Below are 22,660 nucleotides of genomic sequence, written 5' to 3' on the forward strand. Positions count from 1 at the left end.
GGTGTCAACTTTACATTCTTAGGAATAAATAATTGAGAAATAGAAGCAAAAATAATTAAAATTTAGTCCATGACATCCCTAAAGTATTGGAATTCTTTTTTTTATTATTGTGTACGAGCTAAAGACCAAACAATTTAGCTTAAAGACTAATTAATTATGGTTGGAATTTATACTAAATACTCTTACTCTTTTTAATACTTATGCACATGAGGAAAATAAATAGAACAAAGATTATAACAAGGATATGTATGTTATTGATTTAATTAATTATTATATTGAAGATGGATTTGAAGTAAATACCAATAAAAAATATAAATGAGGTAGAAGCTGTGGTGGAGCAGATAATGAATGTTTAGAAATTTTATGATATTGAGTTGTTGGGTTGCCTTGCTAACTTATCGGGTTGCCAAACTAGGTTGCCCTTGCCATGCTGTTAGTTTGCCCTGTTGGGTTATTATGTCAAGTTGCCATGTTGAGTTTCTTTGATAAATTATCTTGTTGAATAATCAAGTTCTCTATTTAGTTGCCAAGCTACTTGTTTGATCTATCAAGCCCCCTACTATCGAGTTGGCAAGCTAGTGTGTTGACCAGGAGCTGAGCTGACAAAGTGAAAATTAATACAAAGATAGAGTATCGAGGGCCAAATTTTAAGTGATGACTTATAAGGACCGAGTACCAGGGGTTGAGTTCTAAGTGTATAATGTCAATGCTAGAATCCATGTTACGTACAAAGTTATATGAAACAAAATCATAAGGGTTGTACAACCTTTTGTGATTAAGGAAAGTGGGCATTAATGCCCCGTAACATTATGCACTTTTCAATTAATTCTTGTTAAATCTTATACCAAAGTAAATGACACATCAAGATCTATAGATAGAAGAAAACATTTTTGTAAGATGAACTCTTTCTTTTTTGAGGGCTTTGGGACCTCACACGAGAAGCCATATTCTTTCTTAATGGGCCTCTTGCTTCTTCCTCCTCTCTCTATATCTCTCTCTTTGTTCCCCTCTTTCCCAGATTTGTATATAACCTACTAACACATTAGGATTCAACATGGGTTGAATTCTTTGCTGAGAATCAACACTGAAGATGCGCATTCCTTACAAAGCTATAAGAATTGAATCAATTTAACTTCAAAAGAGTCACAAAATCTTTTGTACTTGAGTTGACTGGGCATTAATTCATCATACCCTTATATAAATTTTCATCAAGTTGTATCAAATTTTGTTCCAAAGTAAATAATGCCCTAATATCTATAAATATGAGTCAATAGTTTGAAAGGGTGACTCTCTTTCTTGGGGTTTTAGGACCCCCACTTGGGGAAACTCTCTCATTCCCTGAAGGGCTCCTCACCTCTCATCTCTCTCTCTCTCTCTCTCTCTCTCTCTCTCTCTCTCTCTCTCTCTCTCTCTCTCTCTCTCTCTCTCTCTCTCTCTCTCTCTCTCTCTCTCTCTCTCTCTCTCTCTCTCTCTCTCTCTCTCTCTCTCTCTCTCTCTCTCTCTCTCTCTCTCTCTCTCTCTCTCTCTCTCTCTCTCTCTCTCTTCCTTAATGCTAGTAAGATTTGGACATAACCCATGGAGAAATCATGATTTAACATTGGTTGAGAGTTATGAGTGTTGGGTATCAATGCTTAGGACACACATTCCATATAAAGTTAAAAAAATGGAATGGTTATACCTCTGAAGTGCCATAAAACCTTCCAAACTTAAGTCAATTGATAATGCCTCATAAATTTATTTAATTTTTAATTAATTCTTTTCAAATTCTATATCAACATAAAAGACTCCCCAATATCTATAAATAAGGGGTTAATAGTTTATAAGGTGTATTTTCTCTTTCAATGGGCTCCAAAACTTCACTTGGGGAACCTCTCCCTTTCTTGAATCTCTCTCTCTCTCTCTAGTTATATATATATATATATATATTATATATCAAACTTTTGTTTCTCAATACTGAGAATTCGGGCAAAATCATCGAACAAATCAAAATTCAACATTAGATTCTTTTGTATTTTAGTTGTTTGATTGTTCTTTATTGTGCTATAATAATTGTATGACATTTTGTTGTATTATAGCTATTAGATTATACATTGTTATATATACTATATAGTACGATATATTATAAAGATTGAAGTATATTGTATGAATTTTATAGTTTATGATGTCTAAATATTGCTCAAACTCTATTTAAATAATATTCTTATTCAACTATTGTTTGAAGTATATTGGAATCATATTAGAACCAATTTTATGAACTTTGAACTTTCAATAGATAGTGCACATAGAGAGCAGTCTATTTTGATATGAATGAACTTTCATATATATATTTATCTAAAAAATAAATAGGGGTTGTATTTGCCACTATTGTAATGATTGTATAGTCAATTTAATTTAATACCATTCCTTTATTTTATAATGAAATTGATATATTTAGAAAATAAAAAAATAAAAATATTTTTAGGGTTAAAAAGTAGAAAAAAGAAGAATAAGAGAGAGATTTATGTAAAAACCACAATTCTTATATATATATATATATATATAACATATAAATTTTGATATTTATCTATATAACAAATTTAATTTTTAATATCATATAAATAATAATAATAATATTTTCTTATTAAATACAAAATTAATGTTATATAACTAAATATTAAAATTTAGATATTAATTATAATGATATTTAAGAATTGGGGCACACAATTCTTATCTCACATTTAAACTTTTATATCTAGACACAATATTCAAATCTTTAATATCACATAAAAAATAACACTCTTATCACTTTTTAAAAATAAAATGTAAATTTTCATGTAAAGATTTAAAGACTAAAGACTAAAGTGGTGTTTGTAAATATGAAAATTTTGAGATATGTAAATACAAGAATTGTATGCTACTTCCTTAAAACTTATGCGTGAAAACTTTTAGACCTATTAACATCTGATAACACAGTTGGCCTTCGTAGTTTGGTATCTAGAAATTCTAGAGATAGAGAGCTTTGAGAAAGCGCAATGGCGGACTCATCAAATTCCTTAGGGTTTCTGATGAGGCACTTTGAGGAGCTTAAGGGGCACTGGAAGCAGAACTTTGCGTTCCTTGATTACTACAAGAAAACACTGGGATGGGAGAAGGCTCCGCCTAAATGGACTGACGCAGATGTCGAGGAATTTATCGCCTCAGATCCCGTGTACGGTCCCCAGGTTCCCGTCCAATCCTGAAGGCACATCTTTCCAAATTTTTTCTCATATTTTTTTGTTGATTCCTTAGGGTTAAGATCTGGCATTCAGCGTGCCAATGAGTTATTTTAGATGTTCACTTCTACTCGTGTTTTATGCTGCTCAATGCTATCGATCAGTATTTGTGTAACTATCCCTTTTTAGGGAAGGGATCCATATGATCATTGAATTTTTGTTGGCACTGATCATCATTTACGAAAGGCCTGGTGGGTGGTTCCGTCATGAGGGTGCGTTTCTGGTCGGTTTCTATTGTGAATCTAATTGTAATACCAAGGAGGATATTTGATGGTTTAAAGTTTTTCTTAGTTTGTTGGGTTTAATGAGCTGAGTTAGCCTTGTAATTGATAAATACACATAGTTGGGGAGGATAAGGAGTTAAAATGAATAAATAAGCATGTCCCTTTTTTTGTTTTCTCTGAACTTAAGATTTCTAATATATTTTATTGACTTCTTTTATTAAATAACCTAAATGATTTTTCTATGGTGGAACATCCAAAAGAGTTAACTTCATTAGATTTGACATCAATTTTTTTTATATATTTTTCATTAGTCATGCAAAGCATTTGCACCTGTAAATTTGATAAATTTGATGTTTTGCTTTTAAGTAGTTCATAGTGTTTTTTTAGTTTATGCCTAATGTTTATTCTAATTAATACATAACAGACTATCTTTAGTGTCTTTGCGCAAAACTTTTTAGCTGGTTCATATTATAATTTAGAATTGTTTGGGCAGCCTCAACTAATGTTCTGTTTTTTTTTTTAACTATGCCGTTTTTATTGAGGTGCCTCTTGGCACTGATAAAATATATAGTTATTATTTTTTAGAAAAAGTTAAAAACTTTTCATTTTCGAATTCGTTACTATGATCATTTTTAACTGTTGAAATAATTTTGGCAGTCTCTCGTGCTATATTCAAGATTCATCTAGTCTGTTATTTGGACTTTCAGTTTGAATGTTAAAATTATAAATATTATTGATTTTTTTTTAATGGATAGTATTCTATTTTTATATATTGTATATTAAAAGGGGCACGATGCTCATAACTTTAAGTAAACTAAATAAATAAAAGAATTCTATGTCAAACCTCATATCATAAAGCTTCCTGATGATAAGAATGTGCTTTAAGCTATTCACCAAAAGGACCTTTTTAATAGTAAAAGGTTTATTTTTCCAACATTTCAAATACTTATCACCTTTCTTGTGGCATTATCTCTAGGATTAAAATTTTCACTATCCCAAGGTTTTAGTGTTGTAAATTTATATCCACCAATATTCATATTTTTTTAGCATACATTGTCCAGGCAGCACATGTCTCTGCTTATTCTATTGTGAAGGTTCACCTACACAAATGTAGTGCATTTGATTTTAGAATCAAAATCATATTGGGTTTATGAACATTTGAATTTGTAGTAATACTATGACTTGCAATTTTAAGTTTATGCATCTAAATATATTCGTGTTAGTTGATGTTCTATGTGTGATTTATGAGAAATATGTCCAGGTAATTGACATAAACGATAAGTAATGGTAAGTATTAATTATTTCTCTTTTTGAAAGAAGGTTCCACATGTGTTTGTTTGTTATTTATTGTCTTATTTGCCTTATGCATTGGTTTAGTGATGGATATAGCATGAGAAGCTTCATTAAATTATTTTTGAGACCTATATCGATAACTATCCCAATTTTAGCAATTCATATTTTGTGTGATCAAAAGAAACTAGTTATTAAAATAAAATATTTTCCTTGATTTATACATAAAGAAATTTCTTTTCTAATTTATTTTTAATACGATCTAAATCATGTAATCTTGGCTCTAAATTTTATGCTTAGCTCTTCTAAGAGATTTTATGATTTGGGGTTAAATTTTTAGAAGTCTATTAGATTTTAAATAAGATGCTACCCAAAGGTTTTATTTCTATTTTGTAAAGATTTTATGATTTATTTCAAAAATTTCACAAACACAAGTCCCTATGATTAGGTAACCTTTCGAGTTTAAGAATTTTTTATTAGGGCATTGACATGTGCTAAATAAATTAGCTTGTAGTAGCAACAATTTGGGTTTAGGAAAAGAGATTTTTTTTGCATTTTTCTAAAGGCTATGGTTGGGAAATGGTGACGAACCTAATCAAAATCTCATGTTTTTGTTGTACATGATTGTTATGGATCGTTGTCTACTTACTTAATCAGAGGATATGACCAATCCTAGTTCACCTAAAGAGTTAGTAGTCATGGATTGTGTAGTCCAAATTGAATTTATAGAAATGTGATTGATGCTTATCAAACATGATGTTTTTCAGTTGAATTTAGCTAAGAGGGTTTTATGCCATATCAAGTGCGCTTTATTTATTTTTTTAATTTAGAACAATTGGGCCATTGAGGAACTTACGGATTTTTTTGGTGATCATAATTTATAATATCATTGTGCGACAAACCATATTAATGGGGGGCTCAATCATGATTTTAATTTTTTATGGTGTCATTTGACAACAAGCCACCTGGTCATAGGACATGTGTCGTGTTCTTAGTGGCATGAGGTATTTGAGCATCATCATAGAGATGTGTTTGTTATGATATTAGTCTTTTGTAAACTGAGATTATTTTAACTTTAGTCATCATCATCGAATCGTTGTGAAAGATGAATGGAATATTGCTTTAAGGTTAGGGTGATAAATTTCACTTGAACATTACTGAATTTCATAGGTCTTAGATTTCAATAGTTTATTAGGGTTTAAGGTTCTAAAATAATTTGTGTTAGGATTTGGAAATATTTTTATTATTTGATCTCCTCTTGTTGAGATTTTTTATCAATGCGACCGTTATCACTATATGACCATTTGCATTATTTGTATTTACGATTAGAGATTTTTTTTTTTTTAAATTGAATCCCTCCAGTACGATTATTACGCCCATCATAGGGGTATTTGAATGATTGTACTTGATTGTTTCAAACCTTGTTAATGCTAATTTGCTCGTGTCTGAATGGTGAACCTATGATTTTATCTTGCAAGTATTGCAGTGAGAGTTTGTATTTTAAAAATTAATTTTTTTAAATTAAAAGTTCTTAAGGCTTTATACAAATGCTAAAGACAATTTTTTTTAGGATTTAAGATTAAGCTTCCGTTTTCTAGTATTCAATGATGACAATTTGTTTGATTAGATTAATACCAATAATAAAGATTGTTCTCTAATTGCAAGTTGGTTGGAATTTATTTCTTGAGTATTATCCAACAATAACAGTGTCATTGACTTCAATCTTTATGAGGAAGATCAAATTTTAAAGGGAGACTTATTGTTCTGCTTAATAGGTTGGACGCTTGTTCGAGAATATTATGCAACATGTTGATTTTGAATTTGGAGTTTAAATAAGAGTTTGGGGGTTTTGAAAATGGTATTTCACTTTTCAAAATAGTTGCACAATGCTTGAAGCAGGATAAATTTAAGTTTAGCCTGCTTTCTACCTGCATCAATCATTTAACACAATTATTGGAGCACACACAATTGAATTTAATTGTAAAGACTTCAACATAATAGAGAATATGCACATTTGGAAGCCCTTGTACGAGGTATCATATTTGAGTTAGAAATTTCCTCATGAAGTACGTACAAGACTGTACGCACTTAGGACTTCCCAAGTTTAAATTATTTTTGTGTATATTTTGTCATTAAGACTTGCACAATGTCTCATTTTGAATTTCAAAATATTGCAATATGTTATGCATTGTAGATCCGGATGCAACTGTTACTAGTTATATTCCAGTCCATGTTTCAATGTGTCATAATTTTATTTATATGATTGTAATTTACTGTAGGTTGGTTCCAAGTGGTATCATTTTTTTCTTTGAATAGCAAGGGTGTCTTAATTCATTTTATCATTCAAGTTCTCATTCAATTCATAGAGTTCTTGTAGTGTTAGGAGCAGCATGGATGTTTTGTCTTTGCTTGCAGGAGTGTTTGAAGTACACTGTAAGTTTTTCTTGCATTTAATTTGGTGGTTTTCTATATATAATGTGTTCGAAGTGTCCTTTTCTTCCATTTATCTTTATTTAGTGATTATTTTTATGTTGATTTTGTGTTCAGAGGTATCTGAATTATGTTAATTTTGAGTAAATTCATTTCACATTTTGTTAGCCTCCTAGTGTCTGCCCCACTTGAATCATCTTAGGTGAATATTAGGCTTGCCGATTCTGCAAGAAAAAGACACATTTGTTTGTTGTCCTAATACACCACGGATGTTTTCTTCAGAAACTTGTAAAGCCTAGAAATTTGTGCACGTGCTTGAATAAGAGAATTGGCAATGTTTATTTTCTCCATTGTGGGAAGCAAAAAATGCATAGGGTTTACTTGCTAACTTGCGAGTGTTTCCTATGAGTTTCTCCTTTCATGCTAAGAAAAACCCCCCATGAGTTTCACTCATGTTAAATTCATCATAATCAGAAGTTCCCCCCCATGAGTGGGGTTTCACTCATGTTAAATTCATCATAATCAGAAGTTTGGAATTTTTAATAACATTGCATTTTACACCTTCACGCATTAGGCGGCGGCAATGACGGTGAGGCGATGAATTTGCGAGAGCGGCATGCTATATATTTATTTTCTTTAATTTTTTTTCTATTTTATGTTCCTATTTTAACATATATGTGTATTGAAGAAATAAGAAAAAGAAGTAGAGGGAGAGACAGTGAGAAAGATGGAGAGTAAGAGAAAAACAAATATAGGTTAGAGAGGGAGAGAAATAGAGAGTTGGCTTGGAGTGAGGAAATGTAGAAAGGTAGAGAGTAAAGAAAAGCTAGAGTGAGGTATGTAGAAAGAGAAAAGAAGGATTATAGAAATAGTAAGGAGAGAAGAGAGTATGAGGAAGTGGAGAGTGTCTCGGCTTTGGTCGTGAGAGGTCATCATAGTTGCGAGTTCAATGAGGGCTGATGCTATTAGTGCAGGATTAGAGAAGGCAACGGCTATTTGGAGGTTGTATGTTGGTTGTCAGAATCGGCGGCAAGTATGTTGTCAAAGGTTGCTACTAGAATCAAGGTGAGTTATGGCAATTTTTGGGTGGGGCTTTACTTCAACTCGTAAATTTTAAGAACTCTTCCTTGTCACATGTTGTTGGTTCCATCATGCCATATCTAACAAATGCCTATTGAGGGTTTCAAGAATTTGGTAAGCATGACGGTGGAGGAAGTAGAGTGGGAGAGATGCAATCAATAGAAGGCTCCAAGCAAATATTGAACATAAATCTTAGGAATTCTGAACTCTTCTGCTTCACACACTGGTAGTTTCGCCGATTCCTTTGTCTGCACAATTTTTTATGAGTTCTTTTTCTTCTTCACATGCCACGGGATCTATTGATTCTTTCCCCTATGTTGCAGCTGTGGCTTCCTTACTTTTTGGACCCGGGTTTCGAGGTAATGGTTAGGAGTGGAAGAGAGTGGTAGAGGGAACAGGGTGAGATTGAGAGGGAGCATGATCAAGGATGTTTCCCATTTTTTAAAGATTGCACAAACTTAACTTAGCAGACTGACGTGATTGAAGACGTGGAATGATGGGAAGTGGGTACAAGGCAAGCAATATTTATGAGATTTTGATGGGTTTTTTATTTTTTTAAATTAAAAAAGATAAAATTAATGTCTCTTAATACTTCACGTAGTTTTGTGTAGCTCATGCATGCCATTTTCGTTCTATTCATTGCACCTTAATAAAAAATTCTCATACGGTGACCAAAAAATGTGTCATTTCTAGCTAGTTTTGATATTTTGGAAACGTCAACGTGGTCTATTTTTTCTGGACGAGACTATTAGCTGATTATAGTTGTGGTCGGGGCATTTTGAATCAAACTCGTGCAACGTAGCACTTTCTTTTGTTTCTTTTTTGGTTGTTTAAATGAATTATGGAGTTCATTTCTTAGTAATTCATCATGGTTTACTTCATGAAATGATCGGCGGTTAGATGATTTTGATTTGTGTGATGTATCTTGAACACAATTTGTGCAACATAATGGCCATATTTTTCCTTTTTTTCTTTTTTTATTTGAATAGATTGATTGTGTGTTGATATCAAGGTGAACATGTAAATTTCTAATATGCTTTTCTTAGTTGACATAACTCTTTTTGAGGCAATCATATTTTTACTTAAAGTTTATAAAGCTTTCATTCATTTCTTCCTCCTTATTTTGTAAATCCTTGCAAAAGTATGTTCCTGGTCGTCATTTAATTATCTACATCATCATGACCAATTAAGCAAATGTTGCTTGTTTCTTTCTAATTTTTTGTTCACTTGCCAAGGATTCAAAATCAGAGTTTATTTAGAAGGCTTTTAAATTTTTCTATTTTTTTCTTTTAGTGTCACATTTGTCTCCTGTTTTCTCTTTTTGATGGATATTTTTATTATTGATGCTATTTGATTTTATGTGATTTACTTTTTAAAATCAGAACATACAATATTATTAACCTTGTTGGAAATTTTGATCTTTATATAGTTCTTTTTGTATGAAAAATCCTTCTTATTTGTTTTTGAAGGAGTTAAGTTTTCTTTTAATCAATGCCACTTTTTCACTTCAAGACCTACCCTCACGGTTACTAGATTTTTATACTTTTTAGGGCTATATGTTTTCTTTTTTTTTTTTATTACATTATTCTTAACTGTTACATATCTTTTGCCTTTCAACAATTAATGAACCAAGTAACAAATTAATAGAATAATTAGATAAATTTTTGGATTCAGTGATTGCAGTAATTTTGTCATCTCAAAATTATGAAGGTAAAACACAAACAATATTAGTAAAAGTAGTATACATTATTAGCAATTGTCTTGTTAGGTTTCATGCAAAGTTGTTCGCAATCATGTACTAATATATTTATGTGAGATTATTTTGCTTAATTTGTACCTTCATATGTGATAATTTATTTATCCCAAATTTTCTTATAGGTTTTGTAAAATGATGCATGTATATAATTGATATGTCATCACAAATTTTTATCAATCACTAATATAGATGCATTTTTAGGGGTTCTTCCAAATTCAAACTTAAGATCATTCAGGCCCCAATTTCAGCAAGTCTATAGTTAAATTGACCTTGTCGACAATACAAACCCAATGATATCAAAATTAGTTCACTCTGGGTCCAATCAAGCCCAAATCAAAAATTAAAGCACAATTGGAGACTTTGTATTGTTAATTAAATGGTTAAATGTAATTCAAATTTGAAATATTTATAGCGGAATCAAGTGTCTCAATGAGTGGAATCCAACGAGCATAAGATTCTTCAATTCTGATAAAAAATCTTCTATGATCATGGGAAATTAGCATGAATTGTCCACTAACAAACTAAAATGCCCATCCCCAAAATGTTATAAATAGGTCACCTCTCTTTTTCACTTGAGAGGAAGAAAAAGAAGTGAAGTGAAATTTCACAGTCTGTTCTGGAAAAGTCTCGACGAGTAACCACCAATCTCCAATGCTGCCAACTACCGTCAACCTCTGTTTGTCAACCACTAACGACCGCCTTCGCAGTCAATACCCGTCGTTGCCGACTACTGATCGTCCGCAACCATCGTAGTCAGATTATGGCTGTTGCTTCTAACGCTTGTATTTTATTTCCATTGTATAAAGACAAATTTAATTTTAGTGTAAAATTATAACCTATTCTCACTATTGTGAGAGGTGGATGTACCATTGTACTTATACACATATAATGGATTACTTTGATTTGATTAGGACCCCTGTTGTTTTTTTTTTCTTTTCGGATTTTTACATGTAAAATATTTTTATTTTTTTTAATCTGTATGTGTGCTAGATCTTCGTGCAACACTAAGACATTAAATAATTACTCAACTACCGCAAATTTTCTAACATGCAAAAATAATATCAAATGGAAGTGTACAAAAAGGAAAGAAAAATTTAAAAATTTACAGACTATGTTATGTAAATTACATTCTTCTTGTGTCAACCATTGTAAGGAATATCTACTATAGAATGATTCCATAAACATTTTTATTTCCAAAAATAAAATGGTATTTTATCAAATAATGGTGGTCGAGTAGTGCAATACTCTTATGTTAAACTCTTACTTTTAAAGCATACAATATGGATTTTTGAGGATTTTCATTGGGTTATTAAACTTTTAAACAAAGGAACAACTTTGATATCAATTGAATGTTTAGATAACCAAGAGAGTGTTGAATTGAGTATTTGAATGATAGAAAGCTTTCTTTATTAATTTACTTTATGTAATATGAAAAGTTTAAGATCAATAATATTGTATGATAGAAAGCTTTTTTAGTATTTTCGACATGTAGGATTCATTTGTGTTGTTTTTTCATTAAATGATCGATGATTAAATGATTTTGATTTATGTGATGTACTTTGAACATGTTTTGTCCAACACAATGGCCATAGTCTGCCTTTTTTCATTGTATTTGAATGAATTGTTTGCGGGATTGATATCAAGGACAACATGTATAGTTCTATTATGCTTTTCTAAGTTGGCATGGCTTTTTTTGAGAATCATATTTTTACTTAAATATTATAAAGCTTTCATTCATTTCTTCTTTTCCTTATTTTGTAAATCTTTGCAAAATTATGTCCCTAACCATGATTTAATCCTCTAGATCGTCATGACCAATTAGGCACATATTGCTTTTTTTTTCCTTATTTTTTTGTTCACTCACCAAGGATTCAAAATTAGGGTTAATATAGGAGTTTTTTGAAATTTCTTAATTTTTTTTCTTTTAGTATCAAATCTGTCTCCTATTTTCTCTTTTTGATGAATATTTTTATTATTGAGGCAATTTGATTTAATTTGATTGACTTTTAAAATCAAAACATTTAATATTATTAACCTCGTTGGAAAGTTTATCTTTATATCTTTCTTCTTGTTTGAAAATTCTTCTCTTTTGTTTTTGATTAACTTCAAGGCATGCCCTTGCGGTTGCCAGATTCTTATATTTTTCAAGGATATGTATTTTTCTTTCTTTTTGATTACATTATTCTTAACTTTTTGACCTATCTTTTGCTTTTGAGCAATTAGTGAACCAAGTAACAAATTACTGGAATAGTTAGATAAATTTTTGGATTCAGTAATTGCAAGAATTTTGGCATCAAAATAATGAAGGTAAAACACTGGCAATTTTAGTAAACATAGTATGCATCATTAACAGTTGTCTTGCTAGGTTTCATGCAAAGTTGTTCGTAATCAGTTGTCTTGCTAGGTTTCTTTCTTTTTAATTACATTATTCTTAACTTTTTGACCTATCTTTTGCTTTTGAGCAATTAGTGAACCGAGTAACAAATTACTGGAATAGTTAGATAAATTTTTGGATTCAGTAATTGCAACAATTTTGGCATCTCAAAATAATGAAGGTAAAACACTGGCAATTTTAGTAAATATAGTATACATTATTAGCAGTTGTCTTGCTAGGTTTCATGCAAAATTGTTTGTAATCATGTACTGACATATTTATGTGAGATTATTTTACTTCATTTGTACCTTCATATGTGATAATTTGTTTATCCCAAATTTTATTATAGGTTTTGTAAGATGGTGCATGTATATAATATCAAATTCAAGAGTTCAAAAAGAATAAATTTAAAAAAATTCAAAGTGTGTTCTGTAAATTACATTCTTCTTCTGTCAACCATTGTAAGGATTATCTACAATAGAATGATTAAAATAGACAGTCTTATTTCCAAAAATCAAATGGGTATTTTATCAGATAATGGGGTTCGGGTAATGAAGTACTCTTTCTACTATACCCTTACTTCTAAAGCTTAAAATGTGAATTTTTAAGGATTTCATTCGGTTATTGCACTTGTAAATAAAGGAATGACTTTGATATCAATTGAATGTTTAGACAACCAAGAGAGGGCTGAATTGAGTATTTCATAGAATGCTTTTATTATTAATTTGTTTTATATAATAGGAAAAGTTTAAGATCAATAATATTGTATGATATAAAGAGTTTTTTAATAATTTCGACACTACTGATTTATTTGTGCGGTTTTTTTCAAGAAATAATCTCCGGGTTGATGATTTTGATTCATGTGATGTATCTTGAATCTGATTTGTGCAACACCGACGCCATGGTTTGTTTGTTTATTTATTTATTTTTTGTTCATTGCATTTGAATAAATTATTTGCGAGGTTGATATCAAGATCAACATGTATGGTTCTTTTATGCTTTTCTAAGTTGACATGGTTCTTTTTGAGGCAAACATATTTTTACTTAAATTTTATAAAGCTTTAATTCACCGCTTCTTCCTTATTTCGTAAATCTTTGCAAAATTAAGTCCCTGATCATCATTAAATCCTCTTGATTGTAATGACCAATTAAGCAAATATTGCTTGTTTTTTCCGTAATTTTTTGTTCACTCCCTGAGAATTCAAAATAAGGATTTATTTAGAAGTTTTTAAAATTTCCTAATTTTTTCTTTTAGTATCATATCTGTCTCTTGTTTTCTATTTTTATGGATAGTTTTATTATTGAGGCAATTTGATTTTATGTGCTTGATTTTTTAAAATCAAAACATTCCATATGATGTATCTTGATTCTTATTTGTGCAACACCGACGCCATGGTTTGTTTGTTTATTTATTTATTTTTTTGTTTATTGCATTTGAATAAATTATTTACGAGGTTGATATCAAGATCAACATGTATGGTTCTTTTATGCTTTTCTAAGTTGACATGGCTCTTTTTGAGGCAAACATATTTTTACTTAAATTTTATAAAGCTTTCATTCATCGCTTCTTCCTTATTTCGTAAATCTTTGCAAAATTAAGTCCCTGATCATCATTTAATCCTCTTGATTGTAATGACCAATTAAGCAAATATTGCTTGTATTTTCCTTAATTTTTTGTTCACTCGCCGAGGATTCAAAATAAGGATTCATTTAGAAGTTTTTAAAATTTACTAATTTTTTCTTTTAGTATCACATCTGTCTCTTGTTTTCTATTTTTTATGGATAGTTTTATTATTGAGGCAATTTGATGTTTTGTGATTGATTTTTTAAAATCAAAACATTTCATATTATTAACCTTGTTGGAAATTTTATCTTTATATCTTTCTTCTTGTTTGAAAAACTTCTCTCTTTTGCTTTTGAAGGAATTGAATTTTCTTTTAACCAATGCTGCACTTTTACTTCTAGGAATTCGCTCGTGGTTACCATATTCTTATATTTTTCAGTGTCATTTGTTTTTCCATTTTTTTATTATTCTTAACGCTTTGACTTATCTCTTGCTTTTGAGCAATTAGTGAACAAACAAATTAATGGAATAGTTACATAAATTTTTGGATTCGGTAATGGCGGCACTAATTTTGGCATCTCAAAATAATGAAGGTAAAACACTGACAATTTTATTTAATTTATTATACATTATTAGTAATTGTCTTGCTCAGGTTTCATGCAAATTTGTTCACAATCATGTACTAATAATTTTATGTGAAATTATTTTACTTCTTTTGTACCTTCATATGTGCTAATTTGTTTCATACTTCATTTGTACCTTATAGGTTTTCGAAGATGTTGCATGTATATAATATCAAATTTAAGTGTACTAAAAGAAAGAAAACTTAAAAATTTACAAATTATGTTATGTAAACCACGTTACTTTTGTGTCAACCATTGTAAGGAATATCTATAATAGAATGATTAAACAGAGATTCTTATTTTAAAAAATTAAATGGTATTTTTTTAAGTAATGTGGGTCGAGTAGTGAAATAATCTGCTGCAGTCTTACTATTACAGCATACAATATGGACTTTCAAGGATTTTCATTGGGAAAATAAACTTTTAAACAAAGGAACAACTGTGGTATCAATTGATGGTTTAGACAAACAAGAGGGTCGAATTGAGTATTTGAATAAATGAAAGCTTTCTTCATTAATTTGTTTTCTATAATATGGAAAGTTTTAAGAATAATAATATTTATTTTCTTTTAAAAAAGTAATAACATTCTCCAAATAAAATAGATATTCTTTCTTTTTCTTTTACAATACATAAAATAGTGTGATACATCAAATATTTTTCAATAGGAATCGCATAGAAATAATATATTTTATTTTATTCTCAATTTGTTCTTCTTGTGTTAATCATCGTATCAATCAAGATTTAATAATATAAATAAATAATACAATTAAGAAATTGAGGTTAGTAATTAACAAAGGAAGTAAAACTTGTTGTAAAGGGAGAAAAGGCAAAATGACAGTGATTTAGCCTCCTAGCTTGTCGGTATCCACTTCCTGAGTCCTTTTCGTGGGGTTTATTTTTACTATTATATCCTTGGTTAACTCAAGGCGGAGAAATATCTCCTTTCAGAGTAATGGAGAAACACACAACACTTAAAATTTGAAGCGAAAAGAATGCTATCACAACCCAACCAAATGATTAATTGCCATGCATTTCACGGCATAAAATTGACCAATCTTAGCATAACTTGCCAAGTAATCAACCTCTTTGCAAGGCAATGTTCTTAGATCTAAGATCCTTTTTTAAGCAAGAGCAAACAAAGCTCTTAAAAGCCAAATATTCAAGCTTGATGATGCAAGTTTTGTCGTAGAAAGATGATTTGGTGTATGAATTAATTTTCTCTCTCTAGAATTCTCTCTTTTTGGGTTTGTAAGTGTTGGAATAGTGCATAGATTGAAAAATATGTTCATAGCAATATATTAGAAATGAACATTAGCCTTCAAATCAATCAAATCATTAATTAATGTTTGTTCCAAATTAAAATTCAAGCCATTGGCTTATTGTATGTACACTAATGATTGTATACTGTTATCAATTCGGAATCTAACCATAAACATTAGTTGATTACTTGATTCCAAAACACGTGATTAATTAAATTAAATTAGTAAACTAACCTTCTGCTATTATGAATGTTACACAATGATACTATTTTAAGTTTCGAATAAATCAATTATTGCAAATTGAGTATGTTGATTAATTTTAATATATAGCATTTCATAATATATGATGATCCTAAGTTTAATTTTTATTAATTAAATAAAATTTAACTAATTAATTTAAGCCAAGATTGAAGCATGTGTAATTTAATGCTTGATTGGACAGTACAATTTGGTCTGAATTTTTTAGTTAAGCTTATATCTTTATTTAACTAATTTTTAATTCAAATTGTGTGTGTGCAAGCTATCTTACCATCCTAACATCTGGAACTATAATAGCTTATTACTACAAAAGTAAATAAATATTTTGCACTTGTAACTTGATTTTGTGGTGGTCGTTGGTTTAAATAGAGCTAATTGGGCCTCCGGTTTTACTCAAGTCCTTAATCCATTTCATTCCCTCAAATAAAAATGTTGACTCATATCAAATTATGTTTGTGATAATCAAAACCTTGATTATAAGCTTAAAGCTTATGGGATTAATATTCTGTGTGCATACACGGAGCTAGATGGATTATTTTCTTATGTTGGAAATTTTTCTTTAAGGAATTTTAAGCTTCATTGAGAATGTTCCCTAAACTTTTGAAAGTTTCTTGAAGGTTATAGGATTTGGATTATTCCTAGAAAATTTTAAACCCTCAGGCTTATATCTGATGGTGGAGATCCCCCCGGATCATTTGTTTTATATTTTAATGGTCTGGCAAGTTTTTCTTCATTCCTGTTGTTTTTTCTACAGTCTACTGTCTGGGGTCACTCAAGTCTTTGATACTTCGTTATGCTATTTTATGCATAACATTTCTCCAATAAGGCTTTATAATTAATTAGTTTGTAAGAGTGATCTGAATATCCAAAGTTTGAAAGGATTATGTGCAAGGAAACCATTTTTTCTTGTATAATGTTGACATTCTGCATTGTGGACTTACATTGCTCAACTCTATACGTGAAGTTCCTACTGAAGCCAGATTATGGATATTTAATATAGGTACGAAGGACCTTAATATTTGAGTCAGCTGAAGTAGTAGGCGATCTTGATTTTGAGAATCCATGCATTTTGAAGCATGCTTCTACTGCTTAATCTAGCAATTCATTTTAGAATTTGTACCTCAGTAGAAACTCGTGATCTAAAACTTGCAACTTGAACTTGTGGATGCTATTTTTCTCGAGTATGTGTTTATGCAGCTAAATGTTCGGCATGATTAGCACTAGAAGAGTTGAAATATTGCTAAGTATTATTTTTATTTAACTCTTTGGTAATTTGATTTTTAATTATTCTCTTCACTATTTTCTTAAGAGGATTTTGCTGGAGCGAAAAGGGTACAAATGAAAATGTTATGCAAGTGTCACAAAACAGCACAAAAAGTTCTGTGCATTTAGTTACTCCCATTTTCTCTGTCACATTGCTGTGTAAGTCAAATTGTTTTATATCATTTGGAGATTAAAAAAAACCATACAGGGATGGTTTCACAAAAAAGTTTTCACTATATCCACCATTCGAGCAGCGTCAATTTAAAATCCCATTACATTACAGCGTCTCCTCAAAATGTAGGAAATGTGATTAAATATACCAAAGAATTCTTTCTTACTGCTCTTGATTGCAGAAGTTCAAATTTAAACATTGTCCTATTTGGTTTTCTGACTTCTGGCACAACTAAAATCCCTTGTACAAGCATAATGTTCTGTACTTGTTTTGTTGTTCTCATCTTCTGCATTACATGGTGGAACTTGCCTTAACCTGGGCTTTTTGTGCTCTTGTTTTCCTCCCTTATTTATGTCTTCTAGATGTCGGTTGAACATTTTAATAATTGATTTGGAATTAATCTATTGCCTTTCAGCTGAAAGCTTTGAGGGAATCAAGAAAATATGCTGTTGCTGGGGCCCTTATTGGTGCGGTACATTTAGGCGGCATTTCCTTCAAATATTCTAAGAGTCCACATGGTATTAACCCTTCCATTTGCTCATGGATCATTTCTATGATGTTTTTTCTCCTCCATTTATAGATCATAAAAAGGGCTGGCTTTATGCATTTCAAAATAAAAAGAAGTGATGATGTCATAGTAAAACATTTGGCAATTTGCTTTTCTTAGTTCTTCTGATTAAGTTTTATGATATTGTTCTAATTCTTGTACTTCTAGATTATAGAAGGCTAAAACTCTTTCCTTTTCTGTATTGCTTACGGGCCTTTCAGTTTCTACAGATGGAGTATTTTTATTGTAAACTGACTAAAAAAAATTTCTGGAAATCCTAGAGTATTGATGATTTTTGCACCTTAACTAATTATTCCATGGTAAATTAAATCACTAATGTCCCATTCATACTATGAACATAGCTTTTCTAGGAATTGTACCTTTGGACAGCATGATTGAAGTTGGTCATGTGTGTGCATAAGGTATATTCAATCCGATCATCAGAACTTTTGTTCAACTATTGTCACTAAGAACCCTAGAGGCTTATTTTGATCCATACAACAGTTGACACCATAAAATGTTAAAATGTTTAATGAGATGTACATAATAAAATAAACCTCATGTTGATGCGATACAAACAGTTCTGTTTCTTTTGGCAGCCAGAAGCCCGCAGATCCTCATGAAACTTGACTCAATGAAGATTTTGGGGATTTTAACAATATAGACAGCTAGCTTTCATGTTGCATATGCATTGTTGAAACTATTTATTTAGGTTCATCTGGATACTGAAATCTTGCATTAGTTGATGTCCAGATAAAGCTGGGAACCAGTATTCCCATTCTATGATGAGCTACTTGAACAGTGAATTTCCCAGCTGTTTTACATTTAGCTTATTTCTCATAATAGATACCTGTTGCTTCACCTTAGAACCATGTCTGTGATGGTAATGTGAAATGATTAGTGTTGCTATATTGATAGAACATGAACGCTAAAGCTTTTCTTTTTTTTTTAATTTTATTTTATGTTAGTTTTTTTTTTTGCTTATGTTGTCTGACACATTTGAATTCAACCAGGAATTTTTTTCCCAGTTGTGCGTATATGCAAATTGAATCTTGATTGGCAATCTAGATCCGGCTCTGTGATATCGGAGTTAATCCAAATAACAAAAGAAATATTGCTGAATTCAAATAGAAAATTATACCCAACTCACATAAAACTGAAATTATAACAATTGACAACACAAACCTTAGCTAGGGCTAGATCCGAGGGTGGTGGTGGTGTTCGATGAATCTTTGGGTAGCGAAGGGTGCTTAGTGGTATAGTTGGGTGGTAGCAAAAGGGGAATCCGGTGGGCTGTGGCGGCGATGTAGGATAGCTGGACAATGGTGCAATGGAATAGCGAGGTTGTGTTAGCGAGGCAAAATGCTGAGAAGAGATTTAGGAGGGTGCTAAATTGGTTGGAACAGCGATGGCAGCACTAAGGAGGTCTACAATCGTAGTGTTGACAGAGAGGGAATGATGCCGATAGCGATGGGGGATGTGGGAGACTGCTGGACTAAAAGAGGATGACCGTTCGGGGCGGCAACAATGAGGACATGCTGTTGGAATTGGAAGACTGAAGTGAAAACAACAAATAGGCACTGCACAGTGGCGGCTGTTGAAATGGAGGGCGGCCAAGAGTGATGTGCAGTGGATTTGGAAGGGGATAGGAAAGATAATTACCACCTGAAGACCAAGGTACAATTGAAATACCACTTGGAATCCTAGGATACAACCCTTGAAGGGAAGAAGAGATGTCCACGACAATCCCGATACAAAACACGAAAAATTGAATTCCAAAACTATAATACAACCTATATACAGGTTCATTGAGAAAATAACTTAATAGGAAAATAGGAAAGAAAATAGAAAATGAATGAAAGAAAGAAAATTGAAAAGACATTAGCCTAGTTTCGGATCAGCCTTGTTGTGACCGCGAGCAGAATCGAGATCCACGGTTCTACAATTTTGTGGTTTTCTTGGTTCATGTAATCCTGAGGCTCCGCGTCAATCTCCCATGGTTGGAGAAACTTAGACCTCATCTGTTGAAGCTTCTGCCTTCTTGTGGTATGCCGTCAAGTCTGCTAAGTTGAAGGTGACAGAGAAGTTGTAATCCCCGGATAAATCAATCTTGTAGTCATTGTTATTCAAAAGCACATCCTGATAAAAAAAATATCCTTCATTTTTTGGCTTAACTTGAGATGGAATCTCATATAGGCATAAATTTTTATAATAAGTCTCAAGCCATTAAATTTGTAATTTGCCTCTTTAACTCGGCAAGGCGCATGCGGTAAACAAATTCATTAGGAGGAACTAACTTTAGACTAAAATTTGTTGTTCTTTCCCCCAAAGATCCTAAGGCGATTTCTAACGATGTTGTTCATCCATTCCGCTGATTAGCTGTTGATGGATACACTACTAAATTAAATTTAACACACAAATGACTCCATATGACCTTCCGAAAATAGCTCAAAACCTTCTCATCTTTGACATGTCGGGCCCACATCAATAGGCTCAGCTTAGGAGATAGGCTATATATCTAAAAAAAATGAATTTTTTTTATCATAGGTTGCCTTTTGTCTGGAGTTGGTTCCTCGAAGCAATGACTATCTTGGACATCTAATATCAATTCTATTAATGCCCCCTCTTAACGCATGCAAAAAGGTAATTCGTGGCATCACAATTTCATACTTTACATGAACGTCCATTATTTCAGACTCTCAATCTTTTAGAATAGCCTCAAGTAATTTAATTGAATTATGTCGTGGGCTCATCTTGAATCACCAGCGTCTCTTCCTTGCCGGCTTGAAGTTGGCACTCATCTCTGACCTCATCATTTTTTGTGTTACTATATAGTCATAAACTGCTCTTTGCTTATTAAAATAGAGCATTTCTCTAGTTGTACAATTTGATTCAATATGCCCAAATTAATTAAAATAGAACATTTATCTATAACTTTTTCTCCTCGCGGGAGCTTGAATGTTCCCTTTAGCGTACTTATGTTGCTCGATCTTGGGATTGAACTTTGTCTGTAAGATATGACAGTCATCCGACAATGTCACCTATCCATTTTTTAAGCTAGAGTCTGAACATCCTGTCAATAATGAATTGGTAGGTAATGACACTATTTCTTTTGTTTCATTTTGGACCAAGTAGTGATCTTGCATTTTTCCTCACGCCAGCACAAGTACTTCAAAATTTTCCACAAAAAAACACACTTTTCTTTAACTTGCTGGTGGCTAGTTTCTCTATTATGTCCCACAAGACTTTCTGGTACTCAAAGACATGTTCAACTGTCCAAAGCCACTCGAACTCGTTCAGATCTATATGGCCATTAAAATATAACAAATTCACTTTTACTTTAAAATTCTGGATTCTTTAGTATTTCATGCCAAGTCTTCATTGAAGTTGTTCTTCATCTCTAAAATCGACATGGTGGATGGGATTCACTGTATTCTTTCGATCTGACAAGTCTCTATTGTGGTTATGAGTGACCCTTTCGGATTGCCTCCTCTCGAAGGTGGTAAGTGATCCCGACTTTCTGTATATAGAGATGTAGAATGCGATGTATGCAATTATATTTATAATATTTCAATATGGGATACTACGCAAATATACGTATCGTTATCAAGTAATATAAAACTTTCTGATTAAATCCCGAATATCGAACCCACAGGAAAGATTAGTTTTAGATAACTAAATACTTAGCAATATATATTCTTACTCAAACTTAAGATGCTATAATAGGAATAAAAGTTCAATTTTTTTTGTAATTTTTTATAATTGAAAATAAAGTAAGCAACTGATTAACTTAACTAAAATACTTGCAAGATGAAGGCAATATAAGTAAAATATTTTTTCCTTATCATAAATCAGTGATAAACATAGAAATTTAGTTGTAGAAGTATGTTAAATGTGTTATGTCAAACAGAAACAATAATATTCTTTACTCTTACTAGAGATGCTATAAAGAACATTGGTTAATCTATAGTTTGAATAGTCTTGAAGACCGGCTAGGCAGGGAATATATTTAGCTCTCACTCTAGAGTTTTCTCTTCTCCCTCCATCTGGGGGCTAACATCTCGAATCAAAACCTAAAACTATAAATCAAATTGAGGGTTTTAGCCTGTCACTATAAAACCCTCTAATTCTACACCCTTGAAAATATATTTCTCTATTTATTTGCACCAACCCCATGAACTACATTTTCATTCATGAAATTAATATGTGATTCCAATCATTTGTTGACTGAAACAATATCATCTCAGATTTTACATGTTCTCACAACAGGTTTTAACATCTTAATTGGCCAAATTAAGAAGTAAATGAAGTGCAAGATCTTGAATCATCACAACTTATTCCAACATTGAAGTCTAATACCTCATACAACTTTCTTTAAATATTTAATCACTTATCATTTTAAGGAAAAAGATAAAAAAAATTACTCAGAATCCATGGAGAAAACACAACCACACATGAGTTTAAAAGTAGAAATCATGCGCACAAACAAGAAATCTAAATTAAAAATTAAGTGTAGTCACAAAGATAAACACTTATCTCAAATTCTCTCCATCAAATGTCTTGAAGTTC

General features: G+C 31.4%; 1 protein-coding gene across 1 annotated transcript in view; it reads left to right on the forward strand.

The window, feature by feature from the left end:
* Window positions 1–2,946: 2,946 nt before the first annotated feature.
* Window positions 2,947–22,660, forward strand: part of LOC110031010 (succinate dehydrogenase subunit 6, mitochondrial) — a 36,405-nt gene continuing 16,691 nt past the window's right edge. Inside the window, exons 1-2 of the mRNA XM_020734027.1 lie at window positions 2,947–3,200; window positions 17,960–18,062. Of these exons, the coding sequence (XP_020589686.1) occupies window positions 3,012–3,200; window positions 17,960–18,062 (292 nt within the window). The 5' untranslated portion in view covers window positions 2,947–3,011. The remainder of the gene's footprint in view (window positions 3,201–17,959; window positions 18,063–22,660) is intronic.

The sequence above is a fragment of the Phalaenopsis equestris genome, unplaced genomic scaffold (genome assembly GCF_001263595.1).
Source record: "Phalaenopsis equestris unplaced genomic scaffold, ASM126359v1 Scaffold000761, whole genome shotgun sequence".
Lineage (NCBI taxonomy): Eukaryota > Viridiplantae > Streptophyta > Magnoliopsida > Asparagales > Orchidaceae > Phalaenopsis > Phalaenopsis equestris.